The following is an 11694-nucleotide window of genomic DNA, read 5'->3' as shown; positions in this document are numbered from 1 at the left end:
TTTTCTTAACAAAACATTTTTTTTCTAGCATATTTTAATCATATTTTGAACAATTAATTTTTTTTAAGATACATAAGGTAGGATAACTACGTTTGAAATTAATCATCCATTCATTTCGGAGGGTGGGGGGGTCGTACCCCTAAAACCCCTCCCTGCGTCCGCCACTGTAAATAACATTCATAACACTAGAACGTTAATTATTATTCGAAATTATTTTTGAAAATATAAGTTTTGTTATAATAATATATATATATATATATTATTTTTATGTAATTATTAATTAAGTATTCATTCATTCATAATTAAGTATATAAACAATAATTATTATTATGTATACATATATATTATTTATATAAGTATAAGTTTCTTGTTTTGACGACAATCAATAATTTTTTTTTACCCATTTCAAAAAATGTATCCTGTTTGTTTTTTTTTTTGGTCACCCTAGACTATAGACTAAAGTAACATAGAATGAACATTAGTAAAGGGTTTTCTAGGTTTTTCGATCCCCATTAACGCATCGATAATATTACATCAATAGTTACATCAAAAGCGTACGTATTTGAAACGATGAGTTTCGTTAACACATTGTTCCGGCAGTCGATGACTGACGGGAGGCGGATTACCTACGGACCACTAACGTATCTTGTTCATGTCGTAAATTTGCGATGATCTATCAAATTGATCGATTAATTAAAATATTCATTCCGAATGACTGAATCCAAAACGAAAAACAGGATCGTTATTTTTTTTATTTTTTTTTTTTTTTTGATAAAAAGGCTCGAATAAATGTAACATCACCCTCATGTTACGACCGTAATTCGGCCTCACACCACTCAGCCCCTATCCCTCCCATATCTGTATATTTAACGTAGAACGCGCGCACGACGGGCGGGCAGACGCGCTTTCTTCTGGTGATCGTAACGCATTGGTCGCGTTTCAGCTTCAAGGAGCGCGGCGCGTGCTACGCGCTGATGATGCTGACGGACGAGCACAAGCAGAACGGCGTCATATCCGCGTCGCTGGGCAATCACGCGCAGGCCCTGTGCTACCACGGCAAGCGGCTCAACGTGCCGGTGACGGTGGTCATGCCCACGGTCGCGCCCATCATCAAGATCGAGGCGTGCCGCAACTTCGGGGCCACCGTCATAGTGCAGGGCAACAACATGAAGGAGTCCAAGCACTTGGCCCTGAAGCTGTCCAAGGAGAAGAACATCATGTACATCAACGGGTGCGTACGATAATGATAACGATTCTTTGTCACGGAATAGATTACAAATATTTTGCTATGCACAGCGAACGTAAATCGTGTACTTACATGATGTTTTAAAGGGCATGTAACTATTCCGCTAAAAATCCAGTTCCTTGATTTACGCACAGCCCTATATCACTAGAACCGAAAAAAGTATGATTCCCGTTTCCACCAAAATTTATTTTTATGATAAAACGTTTGGAAACCATGTACAATTATTACATATTCTTTCATTATAAATTTTAATACAAGTAGATAATAATAATATATTATTCGAATATACGTACAATTATATTAGAGTTTTTAAAGTATTACATAATTTCATATTATAATATGTCCATTCTACGTATTTATAAAGTAAAAAACAAGGATAAGTCAAATATTGTTTCGATAGAGTTTTGAAAAAACACATATCGTCATAAATAAATAAATAATTAAATAAATATATTTATTTACTTGTAGATAAAAAACGTACCTTTCGTTTCAAGTATTACTTTTTCTTTTTCGAAAATATTGGCCCGACAATTTTTCATAAAACATCTCCACTGAGTTAGAGTTACATTTGTTTGTGAAGTATAACCAAAAACATATTTAAACCCATAAAAAATCAACATTGTTTTACCTCTTTTATTTACAACAAATTCCATTTTAAGAACTGTAATTAAATAAGAAAGTTTAAGTGTTCTGGTGACAAAAAGAACAGATACTGAATGGATATATAAGAATTTAACATTTGTCAGATAATTATTGTATGCGAATTATAACTAAACTATGATACAGTATATAGAACAGTGTACCGTTATTATCGACGATTATCAGTGTAGGTATACATTATAAATAACTTTAACGCATACCACACATAACATATATTCAATATTGCGTAAAAATTAAAACCAATGGTTTCCAAACTTTTTTTGGTGGAAATGGCTTTTGGCGGATACAGGAATTGTACCTTTTTCATTTTTGGCGGAAAAGAGCTATGGCGAAAACGGTTAATATTATTTTGGCTGAAACGGGAAACTCCAGTTTCAAAACGATACGAGAAGACCATATATGATATAAAGTAAAACGTAAAAAACACGTTTAGGTTGGAGTGATTTGTTAGAAAATAAATAATAATAAGTAACGACGAAAGGGAAATGGATTAAGAAGTTTTATTTGATGAGTGGCAGATTATCGGTTATCGTTTTTATATCGCAGAGAAATGGTTGAAAAAAATAAAAAGAAAAAAAATAATCATTTAATGAAACGGATCAAAAACCAAATCAGTATTTGCTGCAGACATTGACATGTTTATAGCATATAATTAGGGTTGGTGTTGACTAAATAAAACATACTTTCTTTCTAGAGTTTATTGGATTTATTTTAAAATTTAATTTTATGTCATAACGTGACATAAATTGTACGTCGTGACGCGATGCGTTTTGTTTTTTTCCCCGCGCTATGTTCACGTTCATTTTTCGTCCTTTCAACTGCGTACGTACCTACGGTTGAGACACGCTGGACAAGAAGTTCCTGATAGAATAACTTTTGATGGATTGAGATTGATTTCTTCATGTTCACTTACTACTGATTGGAATTATTTTCAATATGTGAGAGCATTTGTGAGGCACCGGTCGATCGATTTTGGGCTCACTTTACTTGCATTTATTTGAGTAAGATAACCATACCACTGTAATACAACACTATTCTTTCAGTTTAATAGTTTGCGAATAATAAACAAATATAGTATTTGGTTTAATTACAATATTTTATAAATTTAAATAAAAAATAAACCATAATAACCCATACGGCCTGTTAGGGTTTTACCGCATCGCTCATATTACTATATTATTCAGCTCACGGTGAACACACAAAATCGATTATTATTGTTTAATTTTAGCATGAAAAATTATTATACATATTTTTTTTTTTTGACATGATAGGCCAGAAAAACTAGGCTCCTTGGACACTTGGGCCACGGGGCTCCGGCTCTTCTGCCCTTCCTTCTCGTCGACCCCGCCAATACGTTTTCGTTGTTAGTATTATCTAAATCACTTTATGCTTAATAATGGCAAATGCGTAAGTTGCTCTTCCAACGTTGTTAAGCGTATCAAGAATATTATTCATTAAAAATCATGGTCTAAATTTTAATGGAAATCGGGAGAGCTAGAATATATTTTAGGAGAACATGTATCCCTCTTTGCTCTCTAACCCTGTCCTTGTTTTACTTTACGATGGTACCGGAGTTAATATTAACACCTAACCGATTTGCTAATCAACCGGAACAATAATTTTAAAAGCACCCATTCGATATAAACCCGACCCGGACCTTACCTTACCTAACCTAACCTTTGATACATCCATAAAGTTATGAAAACGACGGTTTATCATCCGTTCGAAATGAATTGATATAAACGGTCGATTAATGGGACGAATGGGTAGTCGACCAATGACCAAAACTACGGGAGAGTTAAAATACCGAAAACGGTCTATATACAACACATGACGTAACGTCTGAAAATTGTGGTTTCTCTGTGCTTTTCATTTATTCACGTTGCATGTGGTATACGTTTTAGATATTATTTTTTTGTTGCATTTTTTTTGTGCAATGATATTGCAATATTTTTCGATCGAATCGGACATTTTCTTTCAATAAAACATTAACGTTATGTTGAACCGTGAAATGGCTCCATAAAGGATTCTTTCGTGTTCTTTGATTTTATTTTTATCAGGAAAACCTAAGGAATTCAACATTTACAGGTTGGAGAATACAATATTGTGTACAACCTATGCACCGGTTCTTTTTTTTACCTTAAAAATACTATTGGAATTATTATTATTTTATAATAATACAATCGATGATCCCATCATACCAGCGTCTGTGCAAACGTAAACGTATAAATCGTTTGAATCGTAATAATTAATGACTACGGCTGTGATATCATTTAAATCAGGATCAAACCAAAACACGATCGTTAGTTATAATATATTTTGCTAATAAAAGAAAAAAAATGTTAGTAAAAACACTGATTAAAAACTGTACAACTTTTACGATTCTCAGTTGTAAATAGTATTAATTAACTATTGGAATGATTTGCATAATATCTAAATGCCTATCTTAAGAAATCTACGGACATTTTTTACGTATCTTGCTTGCCTTGTTTGCTAACCAAAAATACAGATGTTGGCACTCGGGGTGAGTGGGAGTATGTCACTATTATTCTTATAAACAAACTATTGTGGATCCCTGACACCGTTCAATCCATTATTTACTTTCATTTTAACTTTATCCTCAAATTAATAGTATTCAAACGCTATCGAATCGACAAATACTTCTCCAAATTATACAATACATCTACCGTTGTTATTATTAGTATGTCATGGGTTCAGTTTTGGTTTTCACGAAATAACTGTAGTTCTTTTTTTTTTTATACTCGATAAATCTGTATACTGTACTGTATTATTATCATCTATATTTCGTTATAAATGAACCTTTGAACTGCCATACGCAACAGCAATCTCCTGTTATTTTTGAAGCTCAAATTTAAGAACATGCTAAATATCAGGATAGAAAATTAACGATCTTTAGATAAATTACTATAAATTATTTACATTTAAATCAATAAGCCGTATAACGTACAAATAAAAACTAACAATATGATTAAAAATGGTTTAAAAATGAAAAAGTTTCATTTATTACGTGTCTGTTACATGAACTTGGAAAACATTGTCTAAGATCACTTTATTAAAAACCGTTTTCAAAGAACACAAAGCAGTTATTGCAAGTAAAATATATTTTCAAGGTGGAATATTTAACACGAACCAAATTTATAGGTACGACCACCCTCACATAATGGCTGGCCAGGGTACGGTTGGACTCGAGATATTGGAAGACGTACCAGATGCCGATGCAATCGTCGTTCCAGTCGGAGGCGGAGGCTTATTGGCCGGCGTGTCATTGGCGGTGAAAACTCTAAAGAAAAACTGTAAAATAATTGTGAGTACTTCTAATTTTATTGTACTTTTAAACTGCACCATGAGAGTATAAGACTATTATTATAAAAGCTGTAAATACCAGAAAATTAAAAAAAAAATTTGTTTCGATCATCAGTTTGCATTAACAAACAATCATTTTTTTTTTTTTTATGTTTGTTTATTTTTTTCACGTGGGAATACAGTTTCTCGCTGTAATTTTTTGTGTATTTTCAAAAACATATACACATAATTGCATAAAACGATATATACTCGTATCAAGCTTTATAGCTTATACCGTATTAAGTTTTTTAATAGTATGTTATGATTTTAATACAAGTAATTATGTGTTGGAACATTGTGTTCTAGAATAAAAGTGAAAAAACACGAAAAATATATACAAATTGTTCAACCATGATCTGTAGGTGTTTTTGAACATATGTAAATATATATACATTATATTTATACAACGAATATGGTTTCGTTAATGAAAATCATATATTATATAATATTTAATGACTGAAATGATGAGCCAGTGAGGTTAAGAGGTTAATTGTGGAAAATATAATAATAACATGTATACAACAAAGCAATTGGTATAGCAATATATATATATTTGTATATAATATTTGCTCATATTATATTTTATTATCTGTAATACTGCATAACGTCAAATTGTCTATTTATATATAAAATATACATATAAATCAATATGTGATAAGTAAAAGAAAAACAATTACTTTATATATAGCGTTTCTGTATAGATTATCATTATTTCATTCTTGTTTGATTGCTATCAAATTGATTAAGTTTTTGAAATGATAATGAAATAATGTAAATTCAATAACACAACAATCGTAACTAATAATCATATTCATTCGTATTATCCAATTGTAATAAATTAAGTAAACACTTCATTTTTATGAATAATTTGATTGCAAGAAATGAGGAAATAGTTTTATTAATGAGCATAAAGTACTTACCTTGATGCCAAAGTGATAAACATTTTTTTTAATTAATTGGTATCAATCGCTATCGGTAAGTTTAGTAATTAGCCGAACACCAACACTTATACAAACATGGTGGTCGATATCCAGTTGAGACTTTGATAAGAATACTATTAAAAGATTCAAGGTATAAGTGCATTTTTAATATCGTTATTGATTTAAAAATATTTTTTTTACCAAGAGGACCTTGCCGTCTATATAGTCCAACGGACGTATAGCATGTAGTAATCTAATTAAAGTATTATACTTCCAACGTATATATATATATAGATGATACGTTCAGCGGTCGAAAGCATATTTGAATTCATTGTGATGTTCAATATTCGATTTCCGATTTTATAGTCAATATAACGCGTGCCGAAATTGATGAAAAATTCAGATTGAAAAAAAATTAAATAAAATTAACAAATTTTCGTAAAACTCGTAACTAAATATGAATGGAAAATGTGTTAAAGCCTATTTAGATGACTTCGCGATGGGTAGGAAATGGTTACCTGAATCACTAATCGATTGACACGCAGGAAGTTGAATACATCTAAATTACAACGCGGCTCACGCGATAGGCAACAAAAACACTGCTTACGATATCGTATGACGTCGCATTGGAAATAATTGCATTACTGTAGATTGCAGAGGTTTAAAGAAGTGATTTCAGCCGAAGGATTGAAGTAGTGATTCTTGCACTGGTTTAAATATTTATGATAACCGATCGTCAAAAAGATTTAAAACAAAAATATCGTAAAATGGTGATCGAAAAAACAAACGGAACATTTGACCCGATGACGTTATAAATACGTTTACTGACTGCAAACATTTTAAATTTAAAATTTTATTATCCTTATTATTTTAGGGCGTCGAATCCGATCGGGTACCGAGTTTCTCGAAAGCCATGGAATACGGGAGGCCCGTGACCGTGGAGGGCAAGTCCACGCTGGCCGATGGGTTGGCCGTGCCCAGAGTCGGTTGCAACGCGTTCGCCACCGCCGCGAATCTAGTCGACAAAATGGTAAGGTTAGGTTGTAATACAGACAATACGATACAACAATCAGCCGCCCAGTAGTGCATTGCCGTAGATTCATGATATTATGTAAATAATTTCGTTTCGTGTGTTCTGACGACATATTTCATTTTGCGTTACACAAATTGTGTATTTACAATTTCTGAATGCAGAGGCGGACCGGCCAGGGAGACAAAGGAGCAAATTCACCCGGTGATACCCGATTGAGCATGGTAAAAAAAATATATTGTGTACAACGTTGTCAGATTGAAAACTATTAGACTGGCAACACACTAGCGTAATTGTACTGCGCGTTTTGTTAAAGTACATTAAAATGAATAGAGCACAACACACGAATGTCGCGCAGTAAAATTATGGCGCGATATTTCGAAAACCGTCCCGTGCACCTTGACTTTACCGTGCGTTAAAAATACCGCTACAAAGGCTTATCGTGAGTAGGTACTCTGAATTAAAAAATGCTGACAACCTACTTAAATACTTATTGAAAGTTGGAAATAAGTATTTAGGAAAAAAATATTTACCCTTTTCATGACAATTGCATGAGTGCTATTTTTTAGCAAAAAAAAATGTATAATTGTAAAATGTGATTAAAATTTAATAAAAGATTTTTATTTATAAATAATTATATTCAAATGTATTTTATTTTGTAATAATAATATGGAACTCTATACACCAACAATATAAACAATTCGAAAAAAAAAAGGTGTCTTGTCGTTTTTCTATTGTAGAGTTATTTCTTTTAGGAAACCTGAGCCGTAAAAAAATTTAAATTATGAAATAATAGTTAAAAATCTAAAATTGAATTACATAATAATTATAAAAAAATCTTTCATGCACAGTAATACGGTGCACTGAATAATATTCTACGGCACATTGCGGCAACATCGCACCCATTTTCGTACTCAATCATGTGGTTTTTGGGTTCTTTTTGGTTCCTATTGTTTGATTGCAATCGTGCTCAATCGGGTTACGAAAAATATCAATCGTGCTCAATCGGGTTCCAGCCAATTCGCCTCCGGGCCCTCGATAGTGTCATATTAATGGAAATTAACCTAATATTTAATTTTAGTTTTTCTGTTTTTATTTGTAAATTCATATAAAACATTTAAGTACAAAAAGTACAAAAATACGATTTCAACACTATTAACTAAAAATATTTATTGAAATATGATAATAATAGGTGCCCTCGATACCTAGTCCGCCCCTGTTGGAATGAATATTTTTGTCGATGTATCATAGTTTTTATTATACGATTGCACTTAAAAAAAAAAAAAAAAAAATTATTTTATTCGTTTATCATTTCGATGTAAATCTGAATATTTAATTCGGAATAAGTTTTATCTTTTATTTAAAAATGATCACCGTTGACGATACAATGTAAGTCATGCACTTCTACCGATTGGCCTACTTAAAAAAAAAATATATAATAAAATTAATTTTGTACATTCTTTTTTATCATAATAGATATTTTTCCACAATTTTCAGTCAGATTCTATGGTTAAATATCGATGTATTTAACTAGTTAGTTATAAATGATAATATTTTCAACCTTGTTTTAATCCGTATCCTAACTAGAATGTAGAGTAATCTTCACCAATATTTTCCGTGCTCATACTCTGAAAAATGTACAATTCTAGTGAATAAACGGTATCCTATTTGTATAATGAATGTTAAGAGCTTTAACCATTGCTCGAAAATGGGGAGATGATATCATGCTCTGGCACACCCGTATGAGTAGTAAGCACTAGGCCACGGAATTTTGTCTTGAGTGTAGTGCAGTTATACATAAATCTAACTATAATGGTGTTTTCATTGTAGATCATAGTAACGGAGGAATGGATATCGATGGCTATTTTGAAATTAGTCGAGACCGAAAAATGTGTGGTCGAAGGTGCCGGAGCTATTGGTCTCGCAGCCGCGTTATCTGGTCAACTAGACGAGTTTGTGGGGAAAAAGTGAGTGTTCGAAACGTCTGTTCAGGGTGATTAGAAAAATAATATTGGCGTAAAATAAAAAAATAAAATTTAATATTCAATAGTACAACACACAAGAACACAAGGTTTAGAGTTTGAAATCACTAATACGTCCCATACTCTATTGACGTTATCCGACTGTGTACCTTATCCGCTCACACTCATAATATTCAGTGTCATCCAGACTCGTCTTTGGACACTCAGAGTTTAGAGACCCTTTTAGAAGCGAATGTACGATTATTGTTTCACGTGACCCACTGAAATAATAATGAACAACAATAATTCAAAACGATATTTTTAGACCTACTTCTTTGTTCAAAAACGATATTATTTTATCGTAGAAATATAATAATAAAAATAACCTCGTAGTCGCTTGCCATGTCGATAACTCGCGGTTAATCAGATTTATCGCTAAAGAAGCAATCGCCGTATTTACCAATGCATTTTGTATTTATTTATTTTTTTATTTTCCGCAGAGTCGTGTTGCTGTTATGTGGCGGGAACATCGATACCTCAGTGTTGAGCAGATGCCTGGATCGAGGGTTGGCCATCGACGGGCGACTGGTGAAATTCCACGCGACCCTTAGCGATCGGCCCGGGGGTATCGCGGAACTCTGCAGGATATTGGCTACGATCAATGTGTGCGTGAAGGACATAATACACGAGAGGGCTTGGCTGTCCGACGACGTTTTTAGTGTCAGGGTGAGTACACGTAAGCTTGTACATCACAGGTCGTCGTAGAAAGGTAATGTCTTTTCTCATATTTCGTTCGATGCCCATAGAGACGACACGTGAGTATCGGTTTTCAAAATGCTCACACCTCCCCATCATCAACTGGTATTGACCAATTAAAAAAAAAAAAAAAAAAAACCTGTTGAAACTTTTCGTTTTTAATGGATAAGAATAAAGTTTATTGAGGAAATTCCCACTGCCTTGATGTTTAATTCTCGATTAATAGTAATGTAAAACAAAAAAATCTCGTCTTTTCTTTTTTTTTTTTGCTCATTTATTCAAAGTTCAATTTCTTAAACCTGAATTTCGTAGTAATGAAACCAATATGGAATCCGAAAAGATCGCTATCCATGGAATATTGAGTAGATTTTTCCAATAATAGTGATCTTCTTGGCTTACATTTTTTAAATATGTTCACCCAAGAAATGTGAGGTCAAAATCATAGGAAATGTGGTGATTAGCCGTGATTTACACGTAAAAAGCATAACTATGAAATGAATATAATTGTTTACGGACATTTTCGTTAGGCTCTCAGTATTTCCTTTATGGTTATTATTCAAATTAATTTGGAAACATATTGATGTTATTTTTTTTTTTTTTGTTCATTTACAAAGGTCAAAGTCGTGTGCGAAACGAGAGACTTGAAACACGCCCGTCAACTCCAGGAAATCGTGAAAAAGAACTACAGCTCTTCCGTATTCGGTAACATACCATTACCCAAGGTTCTTTAGATTAAACAGATTTTCGCATCTCATTAGAGTTTTTGTAATTTGGTTTTTTTTCAACTTGATTTCATTACGAAATATTATAATTTATACTCTTTTTTTTTTTTTTTTTTTTTTTAAAACCATCGATTACGATTATTATTTTATTTTACTTTTTTTTTTTTTATGTATACTTGTCTAATATAATTAATATACACGTACAGATTAATAAAATTAGAATAAAAACGCTTTGTTTTTGGTACTGCGTACGAAACAACAGAATTTTGTTTATTTTCTCACACAACATATAGATAATGGTTAGTAATGGCACTTAAATGTGCATGGTATAATATTAGTAAACATAGTATAATATAATGGTTACTACACACTAGGTTACAATATTTTAAAACTACTAAAACTAAATGCTAAAAACACTATTTCTATTTTAGTACCTTTGAACCAGTTAAATCAATATAATTAATATTATATTATAACTTACAATGAAATATAGATATATAAAATCGGTCGGAACAACATGGTCGGGAGGTGATAACACTGCTATATATTTTTTGACGTTAAAAAATAATGCTGTCAATATTGCGCAATCAATATTGTCTAAACACATTTAACTGCAGGATCTTCAAATTATAACTATGGAAAACGCTCTGAGGTTCAAGCTATTTTTTTTGGTGACAATAAACCATGAAAACGAAAAATATTTATTCTTTCATCTTTATTCCAACTACAGATTTACTTAATGGTTTTAATTGATTTACTAATTGAAATGTCGTGGCAAAGTCGGTGATGTTTATTCCCGTTTGAAAATGTACTAACGAATAATTGAAATTAAAAGCTGGTTTTAATTTTTTTTTTTTTAATTTTTATTTTATCACATAAGAAAACAACAATTTACGCAAACAACACGTGTATCTTTTAAAAGAAGTTTCTAATAGTCAATATTCTGGAGAGAATTGAGTCACCATTATCACCACCCGATTGTCTGGACATATACGTTGCATATAACCCGACTGATATGTCAACATTATTCTTTAAA

General features: G+C 32.0%; 1 protein-coding gene across 1 annotated transcript in view; it reads left to right on the top strand.

Moving 5' to 3' along the window:
- Window positions 1-10761, top strand: part of LOC112690624 (L-threonine ammonia-lyase) — a 14034-nt gene extending 3273 nt beyond the window's left edge. The window contains exons 4-9 of the mRNA XM_025564670.1: window positions 944-1231; window positions 5069-5231; window positions 7064-7219; window positions 9050-9186; window positions 9681-9906; window positions 10551-10761. Coding sequence (XP_025420455.1) covers window positions 944-1231; window positions 5069-5231; window positions 7064-7219; window positions 9050-9186; window positions 9681-9906; window positions 10551-10667 — 1087 coding nt within the window. The 3' untranslated portion in view covers window positions 10668-10761. The remainder of the gene's footprint in view (window positions 1-943; window positions 1232-5068; window positions 5232-7063; window positions 7220-9049; window positions 9187-9680; window positions 9907-10550) is intronic.
- The last annotated feature ends 933 nt before the right edge of the window (window positions 10762-11694 follow it).

This window comes from Sipha flava, unplaced genomic scaffold, assembly GCF_003268045.1.
Source record: "Sipha flava isolate LNK unplaced genomic scaffold, YSA_version1 511_pilon_pilon, whole genome shotgun sequence".
NCBI lineage: Eukaryota > Metazoa > Arthropoda > Insecta > Hemiptera > Aphididae > Sipha > Sipha flava.
Note: the sequence above shows the minus strand (reverse complement) of the source record. Positions and strands in the feature narration are given on the sequence as shown.